The sequence below is a fragment of the Ambystoma mexicanum genome, chromosome 12, assembly GCF_040938575.1.
Source record: "Ambystoma mexicanum isolate Mex_15411 chromosome 12, UKY_AmexF1_1, whole genome shotgun sequence".
Classification (NCBI taxonomy): Eukaryota; Metazoa; Chordata; class Amphibia; order Caudata; family Ambystomatidae; genus Ambystoma; species Ambystoma mexicanum.
The window spans coordinates 417,342,740-417,368,044 of record NC_090936.1 but is presented as its reverse complement, the minus strand read 5'-3'; the positions used below and the strand labels follow the sequence as shown (position 1 = coordinate 417,368,044).

General features: G+C 42.3%; 1 protein-coding gene across 1 annotated transcript; it reads left to right on the top strand.

The window, feature by feature from the left end:
• Positions 1–7,229: 7,229 nt before the first annotated feature.
• On the top strand, positions 7,230–16,984 carry LOC138513588 (uncharacterized). Its single transcript, XM_069628565.1, has 2 exons — positions 7,230–12,752; positions 13,178–16,984. Exons 1-2 carry the CDS (start codon positions 8,036–8,038, stop codon positions 13,225–13,227), a joined length of 4,767 nt encoding a protein of 1,588 aa, XP_069484666.1. The 5' UTR covers positions 7,230–8,035; the 3' UTR covers positions 13,228–16,984.
• Positions 16,985–25,305: the final 8,321 nt, after the last annotated feature.

The following is a 25,305-nucleotide window of genomic DNA, read 5'->3' as shown; positions in this document are numbered from 1 at the left end:
CTGTCTGCAAACGCGTTTCCCTCTCCTACTTTGCATGTTACCTTTTTGTGGGCCTCGCATTTCACTATTGATAGGCGTTTTGGAAGCGTGAGTGCAGACAGTAATCGTACAATCAAAGGGCCATGTTGAATTCTGGCACCATGTGATGTCAAGAAACCTCTCTCAGCCCAGAGTCGACCAAAGTTATGAACCACCCCAAAAGCATACTGGCTATCAGTATATATATTCACATTCAAATTTTCAGAAATCTCGCAGGCTCTGGTTAATCCTATTATCTCTGTGGCTTGTTCCGAATTGTAGGGGATTCTTTTGCTTTCTACAACGCTCTCTAGGGTAGTGATAGCACATGCAGCAGTTGTCGTGCCATCTGGTAATTTAAAACATGAGCCATCACAAAATAACTCTCCATCTGGCTCTTTCTGTGGGGTATCTCTTAAATCAACTCTCCTCTTGGTTTCTTCCTCAGTGACCATTAAGCAATCATGGGGGGGTGATTCATCCTCCCCAATTTCTTTTATGGGTAGTGTCATTAATTCTGCAGGATTTAAAGCGCTACACCTCATAATTTGGATATGGGGCGCAAAGAGATAATCGCATATCTTGTCAATCTAGCAGAGGTGAGGTGTTGCATCTGTGTCCTATTTAATAGAACGTCTATGGCATGTGGCACCATCAGAATTAAAGTATGCCCCAATACCATCCCTTCCGTTTGTGTCACTGACGCAGCAGCCGCCGCGACGGATCGCAAACATCGTGGTAGTGCGCACGCTACAGGGTCCAGCGCAGAAGAAAAATAGCCGCATGGCCTATTTCTTCCACCTTGTTCCTGTGTCAAAACCGCCAATGCACATCCTTCACTTTCACACATAAACAGTCTAAAAACCTTCTCATAATTCGGCGTGCCCAAAACTGGAGCTGAGCATAATGCAGTTTTCAATTGATCAAATGCTTTCTGACATTCCTCATCCCACTGTAACGGCATAACCGCATCTTTTTTAGTCAAATACACCATTGGTTTCACAATTAACGCTAAATTACCAATCCATTGTCGGCAATATGAAGCCATTCCTATTATGGCTCTGACTCCTTTTTGTGTCTTTGGAATAGGCATACAAGAAATACTTTCTATGCGTTCTGGCGTTAGCCTTCTCCCTTCTTTCGAAAGTAGGTAGCCCAAATAGGCCACCTCCTTTCAATTATATTGAAATTTCTTCAAACTAGCTTTATGGCCATGTGCCGCTAGTTGTGGCAGTAGTAATATAGTGCTTTCTTTACAAATCTCCTCTGTGTCTGCAGCTAACAATGGATCGTCTATGTATTGCAAGAGTACACAACCCACTGGTAATTCTAGCATGTCTAGCTGCTCTTTTAATGCTCTACTGTAAATACTTGGACTTTCCGTGTAACCTTGCGGAATCCACGTGAATGTAAATGATTGTTCTCCTAATGTGAATGCGAACAAATATCTGCTGTCCTTGTCCACTGGAATGCTGAAGAACGCATTTTTCAAATCCACTACACTAAAATATTCTGCTGAAACAGGTATCATTGTCAATATTGTAGTGACATCTGGCACTAAAGGAAATTGTGGATCTACTACCTTGTTTAATAAGCGCAAATCAATTATAAAACGGTATGGTACTTCATTGCCTCCTTTTTTATAAACTGGAAGAATCGGGCTGTTGCATGTACTGCCTGTAATTTCTTCAATTACCCCTAATTTCACCAAATCTGTAACAATACTCTTCAATCCTTTCTCACCTTCAGCCGAAATTCTGTATTGGGGAATTCGCGGTAGGGTACACCTTCTTTCAAAACGATCTTTACTGGCTCTATTTTCAAGCATCCTACATCGTTGTCATGCATTGCCCATATACAGGTTGGCACTTTACTTAGTTCTCCTGGTAAAGTTTCGGACATGAATTCTGACACAGGGGCTTCGTGTGGCCAAATCGTTAGGAACACCCCGTCTGCCGTGCAATGTATAACGGAACCTAATTTTTTCAACAAATTTAATCCCAACAGGTTCTCCCCACAATTTTCTGTTAAAACGAAAGGACAATGTTCAGTAAATGGTCCTATAGTAACTGGGACTGGTTTGGACACTGGGTTTATGACTGGTGTACCTGAGAACCCTACGGAAACATTCTTTTGCCCTGACAGTGGTATATCCGGAACCAAGTGGTGGTCTATTGAACACTTCTGCGCTCCTGTGTCTACAAGAAAGCGGTGCTCCTCATTCCCGACTCTCATTTCTACGTAGGGTCCTCTCTGATTCACGGGAATAGACACTGGTTCCGACCCCTATCCTATCCTGGGATGTCCTATTGGGGAAATAACACATCGTCCGATGTGTAATCATTGCTGTAACTGTAATACGTGTTTGGCTGTGTATCGAAAACGTTCCCACTCTTTCCTCTATTTCCCCCACTCTGGTTTCCATACTGTTGGTTTTGCTGTCCCTGGCTCTGGTTAGGGGCATTCTGGTTTTGGCTTTGGTTTTGATTACCTCCGTTATTGTGGCGCTGCTGCATACTATTCCTATTTGGTCCATTCGCTTCTTGGTGTCCTCTATGCTGTCTCCTCTGACCAGACCCATTTCTATTCTGCAGATGCGGACATTGCGCTCGCCAATGTCCTTCCTCCTTACAATACGCACACTGATTTGGTCCCACTGTTCCCCTATGCATATTCAAATTACTCCTTCCTTGTGCGTTCCCTCTCCCTCTATTGTGTCCTACTACTTGCTGCAGTAGTACCCGTGTTTTCAAATTTACCCTGTCCTTCTCCTCTTTCGCCGCAGTCACTCTGTGCTCATAATATTGGGCCGTGTGCAATACTTCGCCCAGCGTTTTTGCTTGCCATGCACTCTCTGATGTCATTATTAGATCCTGGATTGGATGTTTTAACCCCCTCACATATTTGTCAACAAATAACCTTTTTCCCGCTTCCGAGCCCACATCCTGCCCACTGAAGTCTGTGAATACTTCTTCAAATCTGTTAAAATAATCTGTAGCTAACTCATCCTTGCCTTGTAGACATGCAGTCAATTTGTCCCATTGAATTTTTTTCTCTGGGACAATTTCTTTTAATTTCTGCACTATACGTGCTGGTAATGCTACCAGGTTCGGTCCCGGTGTTCCTCCAACCTCTTTATTCCTGTCTTCTATTATCAAGTCCGCCAACGTGGCGCCAAAGGTCGTTGCGTCATCCACCTTTCTTATTTGTTTCCATATGTCTGCTGGCAGGATCACTGGGAATATTAGGTCTATGTCACCCATGGTAAGCACGGATGATTGCAGGCAGGACTCTACTTCCATGTAAAACCCTGCAGGATTCTTTCTTATATCAGGAATCGTCTTCTTTATGTTGTTCACCTCCTGTCTGGAAAAGGGGACATGCACATATTGGGTGGTATAATGGGCTGGTGTTACATGCGCCGCTATATTGCCCGCTGCGGGAACCTCTACTTTGGGCACAAAGGTAGGTGGAACCTCTCTCATTGGAAATGCCCCACTTAATCTCCCTCACCCTTCTCTCAGGTGTAACAATATTCCCAGATCTAGCGATAGGGCTGTTTCTCCTGTCCCTCGCTCTAGTGCTCTTCTATATACTGCCATTATTTCGGGTGGGCTGGCCTTATCGTTTTTTTATATCTTTGTCTAATAAATGTTCAGCCATCGACTGCAGTGCTTTTCTTTTCATGGGCATGGAATATTCATCAAATATCTCATGTATCTCCATTGTGGGGATACTGGGATCCGACATCCATCTAAATGCTTCTCGTATACATACTTTTAACTTGTCGCTCCTCTGTACCAACACATTGAATGTCGTTGTTGTATGTACGGCTCTACAGTTTCCTTCCTATGTCTCCCGATATCCTTATTCCTGTACCCAGGTGTAGTAAACATTTCGGCATAATCATTATCTAATTCATCTTTAAGTTCAAAAAGTTCATATACATGTTCTCTCTCTTCTTCATCCCACTCCCTACAGCGTGCTAATGCATTCAAATCTAACAATCGCTGCGGTGGTAATTTCCCAATTAACTGTTTCCATTTCTCCACCAAATACTCACCCATGCATTCCAACACTACCTGTCTTTCGTTGCTTCTTCGGAAGTCATACATCGAGGCCAATGCTGCTGTCCCATCATTCCCGTCTATATACATCTCTGCCTGTTGCTGCAATTCCACCTTCCTTTCTTTGCTGATCGCGCTGCAAGTTACCCTTGTGCATCCCCGTTGTACAGTCCTGCCTCTTGCCCCCGTGGTTTCAACTTCAACCCTGGGAGGAACGGACGGTACCGAGTCTGTGTCTGAGGCGGGAGGTGCGGATGGGACAATGGGAACAGGGAGTGTCTGTTGTGGGCCTGGTTGGCTAATAGGAAGTCTTACGTGCGCGGTCTGTGGGAGGGCTTGGGCTACGGGTGGGGTTTGGCCAATAGCTACTGACGTGTCTGGCCTCACTTCTGATCTTGGGCCTTGTTTTGTATGGGTCAATATGTTTTCTATCAATTCATCTGCTATGTGTAATTCTCCTTGTGGATATATTTTTTCTATATTCAACTGGTCACGCCTACCTGCCCTTCTTAGACTCTCAGTCCACTCCTCCTCTTCTTTCTCTTCCGCCACTTCACCTTTCAATTTATGCCTGCGCGCATGCTTCGCTCTACTTTTAAATCGGAGCATTGCTTCCCTTCTCCAGTCTTTAATAATCTCAAATGCTGCAGGACGCACTTTCTTTCTTATCAACACCCTTTCCAAGTTATCTATTCTCGCTATCTCAAAACTACCATTAATCGGCCACTGATGGTCTTGTTGCTTTCTGGTTTGCCTATGCCAAGTTTCACAGAATATTATCGCACCCACTCCATACTTCACATACATCTCATATGCTGGCGTTCCCCCAGGTGGTACAATTTGGCCATCTTCCAAAGATTGTCTACCACAGCGGAAAAACCCTGCTAGGGTGGACAATACCCCAGGCATGTTTCAACCTTCCCCCTGGTTAATCAACCTTACCTAAGGCGTTTGATTTTGCAAAGTCAACTCTCAACCAATATCAGGATCACTTTGAATCGGGGAATGACTCACCTGATAAATCAAGTCGTCCGTATACTGACGCACCAAATGACGTTGTGTCTGCGTTTCTTGGCTTCCGCCTCATTTCGGGACCCTCGCCTCCTTGTTCTCTAGCCAGGCACGTCGATCAGGGATCAGATGTTTGCAGATCTGCAAAGGAGTCTCATCACTTCTACAGGGCGCCCCGAACACCTCTTGATCCCGGCTCGATCGTCCCGTCCTTCGCCTTACTCAATTACAATGTTATGCAATGGAACAAGTGGGGGAGGGTCCCTATTCGGGCGCCATCTTGAAAGGGGCCCCTAGGGGTCCCTTACGTCTATGGAAACAAGGCGAGTCACCACACACAATAGATACGCCAGACACGAAGTTGTATTCCCAAAGCTAGGGTTTATTGCAAAGCCAAAGTCTCCGTTGGCCAACTCGGTCTCACGCCCCGCGACGTGTATCTAGACCTCGAGGGACGCAAGAGAGTGAATTACGTACATCAGTTACATATATACAAAATGCATATCAAACAATCAGCTATGACATGTTTAACACCCCCCTTTATTGGGTTTCTTTGAACTTGGTGTGATGATGGACATTTTCGACAACTATGACACCTTCAAACATCTATTCTAGTAACAATTTGCAATTTGTGAGTGCGGAGGCATCTTTCAGTTGTTGAACAGAACACAGCGCTTCTGTTCTTGGAAGCGAGCTACATACGGGGGGGGGGAGAGTTACATTCCAGACCTTGCTATCTATGAGGTGCTATTCGTGTCCTGGGAGCCGACACGCTCTAACGGCGCTCAGCAAAGGGGGGCCATAAGAAGAGCATAATTCAAGCCTTTAGCTGCTTTATACTAACATATTCTACCATATAACGAGACTGGCTGGCAGCTGCGAAATGATTAAATGCCCTGCAGCTGTGCTTCAAGGCTACATTCGGGAGGGAGCCGGGCATTCTTCCTGGCGCTGCCTACGTTGTGTTTCAACAAACTCTTGTTATCCCCGCGGCCCTGCGGCCTTGTCCTTCTACGTGCAGACAACAATGTTTTACAGTCGAGCAGTGTAAGCGGAAAATGTACTGCGAAGCAATAAGAACAGAAAGCAATGAGCAATGGTTAGAAAACAAAATGGCGATTCTTGTTACATCAAAATGGCCGTTCATTGGCAAACTCGAAAACCTATATTCTGTCATATCGTGCATGAGACGGTTGGCCCACGGCCATCAAAATACGTTTGCGGTCCCAAAGTAGAGGTATCCATTTTACTAGACTGGCAGCATGGTCAAGCCCAACCCACCAACACCTGGGGTACCAGCTTGCATGCTGCTAGCAAGTGGATTATTCCAGAAGGGGTACAAGAGTGGCAACCAATTGTAGAGGGCCACGTATCAAAGAGCCCTATAGTTTGTGAACCAATAAATCGTTGTGTATTTTATGACGATGAAGATTACTTCCACTAGAGGAGAGCTTAGTTGCCCACCTGATGATAGAGACCCAATCACAACCCACACCCTGTAGAAAGTATATGTAGATGTTTCACATAGACTAACCACAATCCAGTTTCAGTTTTACAGTTTGCCAAGTAGTGTGACGTCAGTGATGACAAAGTTTTACTATATAAGTGTGTCTTTTATGTTTTTCGGAGAGACATTGCTATGAGACGTCCGTTGATGGCCGTTGTACTGCCCGTTTTAGATAATTGTTAATAAAACAGCTTACCTTTTGCCAACTTCCTGGGTCGATCTTTTCATTGATGTTTGAGTAACTTCTGCATCCCCATCCATCCCATATGAGTGCCACCTCGTCTTAGAGGGCCCACACAGGTTCACTATACTGCTGTCAGAGCAGCATTAGTGGGTTACAAATTCCTTGATGCACAGACTGGGCCCTTCTTCAAACCCCCTGCCCTGTCACTCCCGATGCACGCCTGGGTCTGATCAAAATTGGGCCCTAAATGTCAGCAAGTATAAATGTTTGTCAGAAATCCAATCAGAATTATTGAATAAAGTCTGAAGTCTGCTATTTTCTGTACTTCCCAATGCATGTGTGTCGTAATGTATTGGTTGAGCTCCGAATGCAATATTCCACTTACTGCTCTGTATATTGTCATTGCAGGTTTCTTATCATTCAATCCAAGGAATGTAAAGATGGAGCTGGGTACAGAAGCATACCACATCACTAGCCACGCACCTTAATGTGGATGAGAGTAGATTCTCATGTTATGTCCATGTTCACAAAGCAACTTGCCATTTATATGTTTGTCCAACCACGCACATACATTCTACAGAAAACTAGATGGCATTGTTTACTTCAATTATCTGAAAACCCCATCAGTGTCACTAATGCAGCATGAATACCCAACAAAGGTAACTGTGCAGACACCACTTGTACCCCCACCCTTTGTATGACTGCAGATGGCTTAAGATTTCAAATGTATTCTGCAACCAATTATAAAGATCCCAATCAAGGCATGTTGGAGAGCTCTGGATCAGAGGACAGTTTTTAAAGCAGTCGCCAGGCACAAGAATGAATGTGTTTCTCACATGGGATGTGTCTGCGTTGCTATCTCTTAATGGCAGTGTAACCGTGCAGAATAAGCGACCTGCATAGTCCCATTGTTGCGAATCCCCAGCCAGCAAAACGGATGGCTAACCACTGCTACACAAATCATTCTGACTTCTAAGATCTTCTAAATCTTAACCATTCAACCAAAAACACAGGCAAAATGATAGAAGAGAGGCATATTTACAGCACACAACTGCAAATTTCCTGTGTTATGTCCTATCCTCTTTCTCAGATAATATAAAAAAAACATTTAAGTTTGCAGCCAAATTCAGACATGGAAAATAGGATGCAAATCAGTCAGTAATGGATAAAGACATCTCAATTCAAAAAAATCATTCACAATTTCAGTCACAGCTACCATCACATTGAAGCTTTCAAACAAGTGTAAACATGCAGAAACAGCATCCTCTCGAATCCCACTCTGCGTTGGCAAGGCAACCAATGCATAGCCTTCCTGCACAATCCCAACCATTAGGGTACACTCAACAACCTGTGCAACATCCGCAACCGGTTACATGCAAACAGCTGCAACAACTGCTGGATTACAAACAATCTGCACAGAGACACCGACCAGCACAATCCAAGCAGTCTGCCAGAGTGCAGCCACTGATGCAAATGCAACAGCCTGTATGTCACCTGCAACCACTAGCTAACATAAAAGCATTGCCACACGGACCTCGCTGGCATTGCCAACAGTTGTCCCCTCTGCGTTGTTTGATTGTGCAAGGCCAGCAACCAAATGATATCCAGCAATCAGTGCAACAACAGCAATCAATCCCACTTAAACAGTCAATGCAGCACACACTATTCATACAAGGCCAACAGCAAGCAAACCAACCAATGCACACTCAGCCACATATACAAATTACACAGCCAGGTGATCACCAGGAACAAGAGCAACATCAAGAACACATCATTAAAGAAATGCATTCGCGATCTGTGCAGCTCCAACATTTAATACAGCACCAATTTCTCAATCAAGAACAACCCCATCAGTTAATGGAAAAGCAACAAATAGTCCAGCAGCAACCACATGGGCTTATCCAAGAAACATTGCAGGAAACCCTCTACATGCAGGGCCAACGACAGATTCAGAAACAGCATCCACTTACTTATACTAACTTGAATTTACAAAATCAGCCGTGTGCTCTGTTGGACATGCCGAGTAAACATGTCATAGGTTCACATCAGCCAGAGGCCAACATTCCTGAAATGGACATAACCGCTCTAAATTCTAATAACACTTTTGGTTTGACAAACCCAGTTCCGTCATATGAAGACGAGTTCAGTACTTCAAACCTAGAAACATCCATGCATGTTACTGAACACGGTTCAACCATTTCAAACCAAATCCGCAATGCCATAATACAGAGTCTATTTAGTAAAGATGAAGAAAGAAGTGCTCTGTTTGCTACACAAGCTGACCAAGGTTCACAGGCACCGGGAAGTTCTGCAGTGCATGGAAATATGCCTGACCCTGATCCTTCTACTCTACCTACATATCGGAAATACTCATTGGGTTACTATTTGAATACTATACAATTTTCCGCAGTAACAGGAAACTCGGAGGTAATGCAGCAAGAATTGCGTGAACTTTATAAAAGTGTGTTTGAGGCCAAAGAAAACTTCTTAACCCTTAAAAGGTTTTATAGAGAAACATTGAAGTTGTTCAGAACTTTACATAGGAGTGGAGCTGGATCACTATCAAATGCAGAAGGTCCAAAAAGTCTTCCCAATTCCTTCCTTAACATCTATGGAGAAGGTTCTACCCAAATAATGCCACCTATAACCACCAATATTCCATATGCTTCTGCAGAACCTTTGGATAGCGGGATCAACCAGAAAAACATGCCAGTGAAAAACAAGCCTAAACATGGGGTTTACCCTGTGGATCAAACCTCCCTGGGCAACATTCAGGGACAATACACCTCTAAAATTATTCAACAGGATGGGAAAGCCTTTCTAAAGCTGGATAATGCTTCCTCTTTTAAAGCGGGCTATGGAGATGAATTAAAAAACTCTAATAATGGCATCAATCACTCAGGGAAGGCATCTTTATATTCAAAGATGGCAAATTCTTCAGCTGTTAGCTGTACCCAAACAACAGGTGAACACAACAAAAACGTTTCAGAATTTAAAGACGATAAAATAGTAGACTTCACGCGAGAGACAATACTTAACTACATTCAGAAAGGCAACAATATTGCTCACATCCAGGAAAGAAACCAGTGTAGAATTCTAAGAAAATTGCTTACACTGCTGGACTTGAAGAATTGCCATTTTCCACTGAATCCGAATATCATCCCTCAACCAAATGATAAGATCACAGATGCCGTAAGCAGCCTGCTTGATTTACTTACTCCAGATACATGCACGGCCACTGATACACCTGTTATTAGCTTCCCAGAATTGCATATTACTGAACCCGCTTTACAGAAAGCAGGAAGCTGCCAAGATAAAATGCAAAGACAGAAATCCTTAACTGTTTCCACCGAAACGTCTTTCCCAGTCATTGATTTCTCAAGAAAACAGGTGTCTGACTTGTACATGGAACCAGAGCCAAAGATGCCATCCCACAATACCTGTAATCCAAACTGCTCAGATTTACCAAAAACACCTAAACACACAGTGCCCACGAGTACACTAAATGAAGTCACAAGTAGCGTCTGTGAAGCGCATCACTCCATAACTCCCTCAAGCATCAACACTGGGTCCAGACATAAAGACTTAGGGTCAGAATTGAGGAAAGAAAGTGAACCTCATGTTAGGGCTGCACATTCATTAGCATTTCCCAATAATAGCCAAGCATATGTACCTCTAAAAAAAGAAACATATCATGGTACTCAAAGCAGTTTAAGTAGTTCATACACACAAGGAACTGAAAACTCAACCAAAGACATTTTAAAACTAGCAAACGCTCACTCTCCGCCAGCAATTGAACAATCCAAAAAGACAGTGAAACAAAAGAAGCCTTCTATATATAGAGAAATCAGTAAGCCTACCAAGGATCAATACACTGCTTCTCACCAGCAGACCAGGGCACCAGCTAGACAAGAGTTAACTTTGGGAAGTAATCCACTATCTCTTGTGGACCATTCCCATGGCCAACAGTTACAAATCCCCAATATATGCACATTTCTGGAACGTCATGCACCTGAGTTAAGAGGAGAAACTATAATTGCAGACAGAAAGCTAGAACTGGAATCAAGAAGACATGGAAGTGAAAAAGAAAAATCTCAAACATTGGTAGGTATTCAGTGCCTTGATTATGAAACAAAAACAAAATCATGTTTGGAAGAAGAACCCACATCTACAAATGACCACTGCATAATCAACACACTTGAGAACATAAATGCTATTCTTATAGAGCTACAGAACAAAGCCCCGGTCACTAGTTCCGAAACTGGAACAGAGGCAATTCAGTCAGACCCACTGGACGAAGGAATAAAAACTGTTCAATCAGGAAACAAAATACTTGACCACAATATTTTAATTAAGGAAGTAACTTGTGGAAGACAATATGATACTCCTGACCGTACAGTTAATAGTCAAGAAGACCTTGCACCATTTACATTGGACAAATACATTGAAGAGGAGAAATCCTTTCAGATGGTTAGTAGTGAAAGAGAGGATGGTGATTCTATCCACATTGCAAGTGATCCCAAACCACATAAAAGTAAGGCTTGTGAAAGAGACAATGGGTACCTATTCAGTGAAGCAAATGCCCCAGAAGAGCATGCATTGTTTGCTTCTCATAACAGTGTTGAGGAAAGACATACAATAGGGGTATTAAGTGATAAAAGAGAGGATGACGGTGCTTTTGGTAATGAAAAGGACTATGACCAACAGAGACCTTTCTTAGCAGGCAGCATGTGTGAAGTTAGCGAATGTGACGATGGGATGCTGCATGAACACTATCTATATAATCAACTCTCAGATCTTCTACGAGAATTCCCTGATGGATTAGGAACTAGATATAAAAATCCAGCAAAAATAAATAACAACAAACAGAAAGTTATTACTGTGAGAGATTTGGCAAAACACCACTCACCCCACCCTGTCAAAGAATGCCCTATTTCTTCAGAAACCTCAGGGTCTGGAAAGGAACATGAAATACATCAAGATTTTGAAAAAAGTGTCTCTGTAGATGATAAGGTGAAGTTCCAACTAGTTGAAGAGTTTTCCAGATCATCGCCTACAGTTTGTGATCTTCAGAGAGTTGACCTTTTACATCAAGCCTCTGCGGAATATCATTCGGAAGAGCAGGGGAAGTTGCAATCTGAAAGCAATTTCGATGTTTCTTTACCAGACTGTTATAATACTGAAAACGAAGATTCTGTAACGCACATAAAAATTACAATGCTGAATTCTGATGAAATTAGCAAATTGTTTCCACAGTTTTTAGTGCAGCCAGCCTTTGATACGAGCATTCAATGCAGTCAGAATATGGAACAAGCTGCAACTGAATCGCAAAGCAAAGGAAATCCTATTACTACAAACTTGGATGAAAACAGTTTAGTTGAGCAAGAAGGCAAAGGACTTGATCAGCAATCTTCCAAAGAAAAACAATGTTTGAATAGTTGCTTACCATCGAGTTACTTGATTGATTCAAAATGTTCATGTATGTGTTTCAGCGAAAATGAAATTGTTAAGAGTAACATATACCTAGAGGACCAAAATTGCAGTGAGGAACAAAGCGCCACAATGGAAAGCACGACTTTAGCAATAGATACATTGATCAAAACAGGAAGTGAACCTAAAGACACAACTAAACAAAATTGCTTTCCTCTAAGAAATTATGTGAAATGTAAAAAAGATCATATTGACACCTGTCGATTGACGGTAGAGCCCACATCATCAGTTAAACGAAAGTGCCATCTGCCTTGTGATCAAGACAACTTTCAGATAGTTATGAAAAAGACAAAATATGAAATTGAAAAAAAAGTATTTGAGCCCAGCTTGGTGAAAAATAGCAAAATCTCAGTTTCTGAAAATAGCACAGAGAAAATGAGGGTGCTGGAGTTGAAAATGCAGCCAGAAGCACTTCTCATAGACTGTCCCACTCAGCAATGGTCAATTGAAGAAATGTCGGAGAGCACAGTTGAAGGTATGCTATTCGTTTTTATGTTATGTTGTTTTCACTTTAAAAAAAAAAAACACCACCGCATTGTAGGACCACAGTTAAACCAAGTTCCACAAGGAAATGTATGTTCAAGTACTACCCAATATTTTGTGCTTGTGGATGACAAGGCTGACCATGTCCTCTGCAGTTAAGTGGTTACTTTACCAGCATTGCATTGAACAAGTCAAATCCTTCCCCTGGGAATAAAAAGCTTGGCAGGAATCCTGATTGAGAGATTTGATTAATGAAAATTCTATTTTTGGTATTGTAGTAATGCTTGCATCCTAATATTTGGCAGATCTATGTGATAAGACATTGTAGCAATTTAATGTGTATCGTTTGCATGAAATGCATAACCACAATCTAAGTACATCATATATTCAATAATTCCTTTTGTCATTCATTTATAGATACCACTCTATATAAAGAGTCAAACATTCAACTTGAATCCACTCCTTAAAGCAGGGCAAGCCAAATGCTATTCAACACTATCATTATCATTGTTTCATTGTTTGATACTCAACTGGTAAGGAATCCTGACAATTTTGTGGACTGAAAGAAATGGTGGCATATACCTAGAGCCCAAAGGATTCAGAAGCACCTTCAAAATGTATGAAAAACACATTGAATGATCCCAGAAAGCAGCTCAGTGGTATCAAGAGTGGTACAATTCAGGAAAAAAGGAAGAATGAGCCAGTCAAGCTTTTTAATCATGTTAATGTTAAAGGTATTTGTATCGCACACCGTCATCAACGGAATCGGTCCCCAGGTGCTCAGGCGGATCTGCAAACAAGAAGACGGGAATGGGTTAGTCGGGTGAAGAGGGAATAGGAAAGTGTGAAAGTGGTGTGCTGTTGACAGCTTCAGTTCAGTTTTCACTCGGCGCTGAGCTTTGGTGCGAATATTGGACCGATGCGAGACCTTGTGTGCTGTTGGTGTGGGCAAAAGAGTACTCCCGGATCATGGGCGTGGAGTGCAGAAGAGCTTTTATGGCATTAGTGGCATTCACTGAATAACCACAACTACCGTGGGGTACTCATGGGGCTTTGCTTACAAGAATATGTGGCCCAGCGGCCTTTCCACAGTTGTTTATCAGCCTTTACTTCATGTGTTTGGCCTGGAGGTTATCTATGTAACTGGTCTTTTTTCTACGGCTTGAAACTAAAAGGGGATTCGACCGAGCAAAGGAGGAGTACCAGGTTTACTGAAGGCTTACAAAATGGTTGAACTTTTCATCCGTCCCCATATCACTCTTGCTCTCAAGCAGAAAGGTTTACTCCCCTTTTTCGACTTTGTTCATATGCTGGCAGAGAACAGTCACATTAGCAACATTGAACATATCATTCCTACCTATGTTCTGTGAAATTGATACTGCTCGTTGTGATGAAGTGGTACAGATGGTAACAACTTCCCAGCCATTCAATAAGCCACAGTATCTGAATAAAAAACAAGCATTGGCAATGCCAACAGTTTAGGTTTTTGTGTAGGCATGGGAAAGGCACTTGCGAGGCACAGCTTAAGTTATATTAACTACCCATTGTTGGTAGGAGGCACACAATGGTACGTGTACCTTGGCATCTAATAGCAGTGCCTGGCAAAAAGTTAAAACGTATGCACAAGACAAAAATGTTGGCTTTGCCAATGCTTGTTTTAAACAGGACTTCAGTGGCTTTCCCAATGCATGCTTTTAATAGGGCTTCATTGAAGGACATGCAGAGTGGTTATATATGGAGTGTCTGAAAGGAGGCCTGGTAAGACATTTTGATTACACCAGTAGTGTGTTTTGCAACTCCAATTAAGTCATTAACTCTCAGAAGACTGCTTTGAACAAACACTGGCAGGCACTTTGAATGCAAAGCCTGGTGGTAAAGCTTGATTTAAAGCAAGCTCAAGTTCCCAGGAGGAGGTGATTCGGACAGGCAGAGGTAGGAATGGGTGGGAATGGCCATAGGAATTAGCATGGCAATGGGTGGGCACATAACCAAACAACACAGGCATCAGGTAATAATGACCCGTTGCATAATGTCCCCATCCATAATGTCTCTGGGAAAAGCCATTGGCAACATTATATATGTGGACGGGTTACAGGGATGTCCTCTGCACACCTTGTAAAAAAGAATTGGGGGTCGCAAGGGTGTCCCCCGCATGTTCAATGTAAAAATGCCTCTGCAAAAAACAGAGACTTTTTTTTTCAGGAGACATTTTTGCGGGAGATTATTACATGGAACCGCAACACATACTGACTCTGTGTCCGTCCTCATATGACTTTCCTCCATTTCTGTACTCCAATGCAATAGTTTCTGCTTATAGATATCGCATGCGGCACATAATATCCCAAACGAAAAAATAGTTAAGGTGGTTCTGGTCAATAAGGACATTCTGAAGACTGAGACCAACCAGATATCCATGGTGATATGATATGATATGGCATTTGTAACACGCCTATACACAAGTGTTTCAAGTGGGAAGGTTTTCAGCATTGATGATGTCTGGAAAAAAAACAATTAAAAAAACTGTGCAGAACTATGAAAGATAGTCTATACTTTTCAACAGTAACTCAGCCGATGTCCTGCTACAAAATTTCACATGGAGGTACCCAATCCCAGGGCTTGCGTTGTCAATAAAGACTTTATATGTTCAGAATGAAAGGACAAAGGAGTAAACGAACACTGTATAACCGAAGGTGTAATGCAAATGACGTGTGGGACGGTAGACCAAGATAACACTTATTGAGACATTTATAGACCTACATACTCAATTGAACAGGATGCAGCTCCCATTTATATTGTACTATTATGTATAGTTTTCTGGAGCACATATGAGTACTAACTCTATAGACACTACAAGAGAGTTTTCTGAACAAAAATAATAAATAAGTATCCCAATTAAAGTCAAAATATTTAACTAGTATTTCTGGTTCGGAAAAGGTTTTCTGAGGTAAATGAAAAATGAGCATGAATAAGCCATCTTTACATTTGTGTTTTTTAAACAATCTGTATGCGTACAGTACTTCTGTAGGTGAGGTACTTTTATGTTGAGAGAATTACTAAGTTGGCTTGACCATAGAGGGAGATATGAGATGGAGATAAAGCTTTAGTCCACCACAGTAGAGAACATTATAATAAATGGTTATTTAAAGGTTTTGTACAGAGCTGCATGGCAGTCTCTTCAAACCACTTCAGAAGCAGCACAATGCAAGTTCTTTCAAAGACAGTCAATATGATTGTGACAAAGTCAGTCATTACATTAGCCCTATAGTACAAGAGTTTAACAGTTTAAATGTGATTGTTGAAAGGTCACCAAAATGAATCTAGTTTTTATTTTGGACAAGACTTGTCCTAGAAAATGCATTTAGCTTTGGTCAACAAGGTTCAGAGGCCAATCCTAGTAATCTCAAAGGGATACATGAAATGAAAATAACCTGTGAGGATATTGCGTTCAGCTATGTCAATGCAGAAACTAGTGGAAATCTACAACAGTTTCTACAATGCACTGGTTATGCAATATCACAATTCTATCGGTTTGTATTCCGTTGCATCATTGACATTGGATCGTAGTTACTGCGGTAATACAAATAAGGCGTGTAGCTGAGTATTTCTTTGTAAAGTCGTGCCATAAGGTGACATGTTTGTATCTCTCAGCTATAGATCATGTGCTGGACATTAGTGCAATTTTCTAGAATGACTATCAAAATGGATACTCCTGCAGGTTGTGTCCTATAATCTGTTTTTCCTGATGTTAACAGACTCAGTCAAAGCCAATCTTGGGAATGATACCTGGTTGAGATGTATGATGTTTAAGTGCTCCTACAACATTTCCGCAAAAATGGTATTATAATTGTTTGCTTATTTTTTTGTTAAGAGGGAGGGGGGAGGTTTTCTCTTTAGAGATGGGGGAACGTAGGGGGGGTGATTAAGTTAGGATACGTGTGCACCGATATTAATGCTCTGTCAAATGTGCTTATTATGCATCCGAACTGTCATATCTGGACTTTGTTTGTTTGTATTCTCTAATAAAAAAAGTTTAAATAAGAAAACGTACAAAATGGATACCGACAAACACTTAGGGCCTCATTATGGGTCCGGCGGTAAACCCTGCCAGTAATTTACTGGCACCTGACTTCCCAGTGCCACCGGGCCATTACAAGTCGGGCAGCTGGGAAGTCAGGCGCTGGTACATCCATTCCCATGAGTCCTATGGGACTCTATGGGAGTGGGGACACAGGAGCACCGGCACTGTTAGCAACCCGTATGCGTGGTCCAGAAAGAAGGGTTGCAGTCAGGCAAGGACAGCTTTTCATGCCTCTGCTTTGGATAGTGAGGTAGTAGGCGTACTAGCAGGATTTAGTATACAGTGTGTATCGGAAACTCTGTATGTAGTGTGACAGCCCGAGAGAACTCTTCCCTGTCACTGTGTTCCCAAAACTGAGATCCAGATACCAAAGTATATTTCCATGGGTATTTATTAAACACATGTTCCAAAAAATACATGGGATAATAGCAAACCTAATACAATATGGTAAGATATTGCGTGTGGGAAGGACCAGTGTAGTTCTGATGGAATGATTCAAATGAAAAGGGACTTCCCTCTTCCTCAAAAGGGGTTCTCAGACACGTTAGTGTTCCTAAAATTAAACAAAACAAAGAGTTGGTTAACAAGGAAAATTCTAAGTCCCCAGGTAGAACGCAAACCAACTCTGGTGACCAGTGTGAAATTAAATGTCGCCACAAATCTTCCAGTTTCCCAAATTAAAGAAGTGTCCACCAGGTCCTCCTTCCCTTTTTGGGTTTCCAGCAAAAATGTACTCCCTCCGTGGGCTAAAGGATTTCCCAGGCCATGGGCCAAGCCTCCTGTGAAGATAGGTATTTCCTGGGTCTTCTTGTCCATTGCATCCAACGTTGTTTCTCTGGTTTTCACTTCTGGTATAGTGGTGGGAGTTCCTCACCAGACCGGGTATAAGGTTATGCTTGTGGGTTAGTCTGGTCCCTGGTTGGGTTTGTTCGAGAAATGGGCCTTACTCTTTTCTTACATTACGATCTACCCCTGAGATTCTCTCTTGGGCCCTCCTCTGCCCAGACTACACTTAGGGTAAGCTTTCTCCTCCCCGGCATGACCATGCCATCTAGAACTTCCATTCTCCTATGGACTAACCTGGTTAGCAGAAACCTCCATATGGTCTCTAGCTAAGTGGTTGGCTACTATTGCTACCTCCATCTTATAGTATGCTTACACTATCTCTACTCGTAGTTTCTCAGCCCCAAGCCAGGCCCTCCTCCCCTCCCCCAATATCTTCCACAGGTAACCCTTCTCCTTTGAAAACTCACGCTCCAACTGGTAATTCTGCTGTTCCAACAATGATTAATTGGCCCACTAAATGGCAACAGTCGTCATCCGTTCCAAAAACCCTTTCTCTGTCCAGAGGAAAACTCTTTTTCCTCTTCCAATAACTCTTCCTCTCGCCATGAAAACACGTCTCCTTCTCTCTAATGGCTCTGTCACTTCAAATAGCAGACCACATTCTCCTCTAACTCTTACTTTCTTCTTTTCTAAGTTGTTATCCCTCTTCAAATTCTCCAAAGTGGTAACCCCTTTTTCCTTCTCCAAGCTGGTAACCCCATTCTCCTTCACCATTATAGTATCCCATACCTTCAATTCCAACTTAGCATTCTCCTCCTTGCTGCCTCTAACAAGACTCTCCCTTATTTCCCCAAACTAGTTTGCCACATTTACTACATAAGTCTCTCTCCTCACTCCCAACATCTCCCTCTTCCAGCCTTCCTACTTCTCACAGCCCACCACACACCAGTATCTCCTTCCAAATGTCCACCATGGGACTCTGTCTCACTCCAGTTCTCCATGACTGCTATTCTCCTCGTGCCCGCTCTTTCTACAACTGAACTCCACTGCCTAGGCTTGCTGGACTTCAAAGGGTGTTTTCTTCCCTTTTTGTGGGATCTAGGGGGATAGTCTGCAACATTGCAATGTAGATTGGTTGGTTTCTGATTGGGTAATGTGTATGTAGTCATGAGGGTTGGATCTGAGATTAGATTAAATCTAGACTCCATCTTGGTTTTGTACCAGCCCTTTGGAAGTGGGTAGTCTGTTCTCCCACCCGGATCTCTAATGGCATTGTCTTAGTTTCAAAGGACCCTCCTATTTTGCTGACATGCACTTTGGCCATTGGGGAGTGTTTGGTTAGGCAGGGTTGGGTGTCATTTCTAGAGTGCTTACAGGGGGATCATTGCACTTTTACATTTTTTTTCTCTCAAACAGGGATGGCAGATTTCTGTTTAGGTGTTTGGAGTCTCGCACATTCACTGTGTGTGTGTCTCCTATCAAGCAGGCTTTTATCTACTGAGGGTTCTTTTGATATTTGACAGATGGTACTCATCTATTTATTCATAGTATTTATTGATAGTACTTAAATAGCACCTTTATCCAAATCACTTTACAAACATAAACATAGATGCAATTCAAATATTGCGAAAATAATTAAATTAGTACAAGTAAATAGCAGTGTTGATGGGTGCAGACTGTGCTTCAGCATTATTCTAGGTTGTTTATGGTGGTGACGCTTGGGTATATGTACATATAGAGGTTAGAATGCATGTTTGATTTGATACCTTTTCACTATCAATTACTGAGAATTAAAGGAACAATGCCTACGATAAATATTCTTTAGGCCGTTTATTTCATAAAGAAAGAGAAGGAGAGGAATGCACGTGGAAAGGTAAGGAATTGTATGGCTTTGGAGCCAATAATCGACAAGAGTGAAAATGGGAAGGGTCACGAGGACGTAAATTAGAAGACAAGTGGGCAGGTATAAAAAAAACAGGTCACAAAGGTAACAAGGTGCAAAAGCATGAACAGATCTGAAAACAATACATACAAAACTATTCAATTAGATTTCTGCAGGAATAGGAAGCCACTGTGGCAGGGCTACATAAGGAGAAACGGAGTAAGAGTAGTTTAAAGAAGAATACGAACTGCACAATAAAGAATGTAACAGAGGAAATATAGCAAAATAAGGTAGACCATAGCACGAGCAACAGTAATTTAACTTGGAAAACACAAGAATTTGCAAGAGTAATTTAGCAGAAAGAAAGTGAGGGTTTCTGCCCTTTTCTTTCGATCAGGGCTTCAGCATTCTTGAGAGTCAAGACTTTGGCCCCTACTTCCAAGGCTGAAGCCTGCTCTCGGGCCAGTGCCTCCAATTTTTCTAGTGCTAGAGTCTCTTGACTTCTTTCAGGTAAGTGTCTTGGCCTTTCCTATCGGGCAGAGCTTCAGCTTTATTTAGAACCAGGGAGTATGTTTTTGCCAGGCAAGGACTTCAGCCTTCTCTTAGGGCTGCAGAGGTTCTTACTGGCCTGGTTCCAGTCTTTCTCTAAGTCTGTACTTCCAATCCCATGTGCCTGGATCTGACATGAGGGTGTGGTATGGCCTAGGGTGCCACCACAATAACAGCTTTATTGTGGTCTAACAGGATTAGAGTGCAGCCTATACATAAATGTGAATGCCTGTGACTGCCCAGTGCCCTGGCATAGGATCCCTATATGCATACTTCAGGTCAGGAAGAGCCCAGTAAGGGTGGCACCTGGCTCCTTGGATAATCACACTGTTGTTACCCAAGGTCTGGTAGGAAACTTCATCACAATACTGACGGATTTTGAGAAAAAAATATGGTAAGATTATTGTGGTGAGTTGGCATGGTCACAGAAGTATAATATGATCCAGCTATTATGAGCAGAGGTGCACTGACTCTAGGCCCCTCCCTAAAGGAAATCATGTGACAATTCATTAGAATGAATAGTTGATAAGTATAAGGTGACAGAAACCAGTGTAGGGGTTCTTAAATTAAGAATATGTGGAATAAGTTACATATGTGAGATGGACACTGCTTTAGGCCAGGAGTTTCCAGTCTGCACAGTGCCTCCTCATCACTCTGAAACCATGCATATTTTCTCAATGCTGCAGTGCTACACTTTTAATTAATAAGGTCTTCAAAAGGCGTCTCAATTCAAGATATTTCGTCATGACCCGCAAATGTGAAGGGAGGTTTTTCCAGAGTTTTGGTGGCAGAAGTCTAGCCTCCGAAGCAGTGGTATTTAAACTTGGGGATTTTGAGGAAATTAGCAAAAACTGATCTTAGCTGTCTGCCAGAGACAAGACGATTACAGATGAAAGATGGTTGTTATATACATGTGCCTGATTAAAGTGTTACATATTTAAGTTCGTATCCATGTTCTTGTATTTATAGTTTCAACACATATATCATTATGTTTACCTTATGAGGAGATAAACATCTGTTGTAATAAAAGCATTTTTAGAGCTGTTCATAAGCAACCATAAATAATAAACATGTTTTGGTTTATGCATGCCTTATAAGGACATAAACATCAAGAAGGAACTGTAATAAATAAACGTGTTATGATATCAGTTTAACCTAATTTATAAACATGTTATGGCCATATGCCACTTTCAAATTTGTATGTGTTTGTTGTTGCGATTCATGTGCCACACCAACATCAACATGTTATGAGATCTCCTAGGAGACATAGAACCTCCTAAAGGTTCCATGCCAATGTATATATATGAAGAAACATGTACTGTTCAGACAGAGAGAGATCCAGCTTTGACAGGAGGGCCTTTATGGAAATAAATACTTACCACAAACATACCTGATACTGTGGACATCCATTACTTTATAATGGCGACAAGCTTAACCCTGGAAGCCCTCCTGCTCTTTATTCTGATTTCTGCCTACACTGCTGCCACCCGGGTTGTTGTCTTGCTGTACCTGATGCAGATTACTGGATTCTTGTCTGCCTCAGAGCAACACCCTTGTGTTCTAGCACCTTGAAGCGTCTTTTGTGCTAGATGGAATTATCAATGATAGATCTCAGACCAGATAAAGCAGGGTATACTGACATACATCGGACTGATGTTTGCACACACACACAAACTTGATTACACAGAGGTCTTATACCCCAATGTGCATCATCTATGACATCATCCTATGTGGCAAAATATAAAACCTACTGGCGGGAGGGATTGGTTAAGGGAACATGTCTACTTATTGAAAGTATACATGTCAGTACTTCATTGGCGGTCTCTTATCTGTAAGACACACCTTGAACGACCTCTAAATACGTATAATACTGATTATAGAAGGCAGAATGGCAGTGGATTGGTCTATGCAACATTGTATAGCAGGTTGCCCCATAGACCCACTAATGGTTGGCATTCCACCCAACCTTGGACGTTCGGCTCACTAACGGCACGTAAGGAAATCGAAACCCAGGTGCTTGAGTCACGTCAGATTACTCCCCACTTTCCCAATTAGGCCATCATCTCTCATCATTTTCACCGCAAGCCAAAGTTTCCCATCTGTAGTTGACCTTGGCGCTGCTCTCTGTTCTAGGATATTTGAGGGAGTATAAGAACATCATTTATCTTCGCAGTCTAATGAATAGCCCTTGTTTTCGACTTCTGTATCACGTTTGAGGAGACTTGCAAATTTGTCCATATTGACCCCCTTTTTACTGCTATTTGATTCAATTCAGCTGGGTGTTATTGCAGCATTGGCCTGTAGAGACATGGTCACTCCATATTGTATGAGCCTTATTCACTGTTAATTATCCAATGCTTGGCTCTTGCATATGTTTTCATCTTCGTTAATCTAAGAGATATGTGTCTCATGCTCATGACGTTATCTGTCTACCTCCCTTTGAACTCTTCAGTTATTTCTTGAAATAGCATCGTTGATCCTAGGCCAACATAGACTCCTCTTTGTTTGCGCACAAAGCCATTTAACAGCATCTCCTGACTCTTCGGCCCTGATCTGTTTCTGAGGTAGTTACAATGGATCTTCACAAGAGCCAGCGTCCAGTTTCCAATCATGGCCATCCTAGCCATGCTATATATTCCTCTATAGCGAATTAATATTTGTCTCATCTCTATTGCGTTGCTGCTTATTTACACTTATTGATTCTCAAGTTACTTCATCTTCCTTTAACATTCGTGATTACTTTATCATTTCGTACATGTTTGTCTTGTCGCTAAAGTTACATCGTCATTCTTAAGTATTTTCATATCATTTCAGCATATTCTCGTATCTCTTCTTCATGACATCACTCTGCCCTGGTCAGATTTCAGTCAGCGCTCCATAATATCTAATGGTGTGTGTAGACATCCAATCACTCTCTCAACGTGAGGATATATTCGGTATGGTTGTATGACTATATAATGTCTCTTATACACTCAATGCGGTATAGGAACAAAACATGGGGTCCCACATGCAGCTCTTCTGCTGTTACAGTATGATGGCAGTGAGGGGGCGGGAGTTAAGGTATATGCATCTACCTGCTTGCTCCTCTACATTCCCCCTCAGGTTTAGTCCTCGACTACATTCCTCTCTTCATTCTCCTTTTCATTCCCCTTTATCATCTCTTCATATGATCTCCTTCCATTGCTGTGATCAAGTCCAGGACATACCTGTTCTGGAGGGCCATAAACCTGATTGCCCTAAATTCTTCTCTTATGACATTAAATCCTTTTATTGTCGTATTGATTGTTTGTAGCAGCTCTCATCTGGTTATCTGTAACCATTTACCATTCACTGCAGTCTGAATTCCTGGCAGCAATATTGTTGTGAATATCACTGCTGTTCTGCTGAACAACTTATGCTCATCTGGAATGTCATTAAAGGCTTCTATTGATTTTGATGAGAAGTAATTATCTCTCTTCTGTCTGTTTTGCTAGAAGGATCTTTTCGTCCTCAGGTGTGTGTCCATTTTTAGAAAGTCTGTAATCTGCAGGTAACTGTGTGGTACCACCAAGGCTGGTATGCTTATCAGCACCAATGAACAAACTCCTCCCCATTTTGGTTGCAACGTTATGTATGCACTTGATCCACATGCCCAACAATGATCCATCAGGACTGCTGTTCCTTCCTTCATGCCTGGCACATCAAAACTAGGCCACACTGACGATTCTCTCCAATTTTCACTCTACCATTATTTCTGAAACATAAGGACGCATTCTTCAGTATGTGCAATGTTCCTCGCTCATCATTGACCCATGTCAACAACCTTGCAATCTTCGGCCATTGATCTTTGCATTATTTTTCTTTTTTTTTTCCCAACTTTATTTAATAATTATACAGAAAATAATACAACTGAGTAACAACAGAATGGGAACAAGCAAGAGATTACTCCATATACATCAGTGCAACAAAATGCAAATCACTACTAAATTAACAGCTATTCAAAAGGAAATCCGAAAACATCCCCACCCACCTATCTCATGGCAAGACGTGACCACACAAAACACAAAAAAACAACAACAGGACAAAACATATACCCCTACCAACCCCCCCCCCAACCTCAATATCCACAAAATAAACCAAAACCTACACCTCATCCAAATAAATCACTGAATGACCCCCATCTCTCCTCGTACTCAGTTTCCCGATGTTGTCGAATTGCCTGAGTCTTCTCATACCAAGAGAGCGTCCGCATATCTGACACCCAGTTCTCGCAATGTGGCTTCTTCCTGGATTTCCACACCTTCATTATTTGTTTTATGGCTATCAACAACGTGCTATCAATCCATTCCAAACAATCCCACATCTCCACACTTCGACTATCAGTTGAAAGGAAAATCACTGACAGAAAAGTACGAGGCAGTGTTATACTAGTTACCATATCAATGCAATCCAAAACCTCTCTCCAAAAGTCCAGCACTCTACTACACTCCCAGAGCATATGTAGATAGGTCCCTCTTGAGCCTCCACACCCCCAGCACAGATCTACATCAGCCAAGCCTCTCTCCTTCATTTTCACTGGCATTCAATAAATACGGCCTAAAAGACGTTGGTGAATATACCTCAGATTTAAATCAACCTTGGCCCTCACCGAAGCCCTCCAGCTATTATCCCACAAGCCATCAGAAAGATCAGTTGCCAATTCAGACACCCATTTCATTCGTAACTGATCCCAGGAATTCCTCATACAGTCCTGCAAAGGCATGAATGTAACGCTCACCTGATTCCCGCAGAGGCGCCGGTCTTGACTGGGCGACTACCGTATCTTCAAAGGTGATGTGCAGCACCCGGTTGGCTCTTTGGGCTGGACCTCTGTGCCCTGTATGCCTGACGTGCAGAGTAAGATGTCTTAGGTAAGTGAATGCCGAGCTCTCCATCTGCCTCGGGGCAGGGTGCTGTAACCAGTTTCTTCACCGGATAGGTAGCGCAGGCCTCTTGACTTCAGAGGACTGCTGTCCGTCGTTTACTGCACGAACGGTAAGTTTCGAGTAACTCAAATGTCTTTAAAGTCTTTAATAATGATGTCTCTTGTTTTGCAGGGTTCCGGCGATGGCGGATGACGGGCTGAAGTGCCTTGAAGATGGAGCCCGTGTGATGAATAGAAGCGCCTGGAAGCACGTAAGTAAGCGCTTGTTGCCAGCTTCACAATGCGCTCTAACTGTCTTTTTATTTTGCAAGTACAAGTTCGGAGCGGCTGCAGGGTGCCGGGATACC

Excerpts from the sequence above, each read along its gene's own strand:
- LOC138513588 (XM_069628565.1), top strand. The coding sequence starts at position 8,036 with ATGCAGAAACAGCATCCTCTCGAATCCCACTCTGCGTTGGCAAGGCAA. Across the intron at positions 12,753-13,177 it reads GTCGGAGAGCACAGTTGAAG|ATACCACTCTATATAAAGAG; the intron begins GTATGCTATTCG and ends ATTCATTTATAG.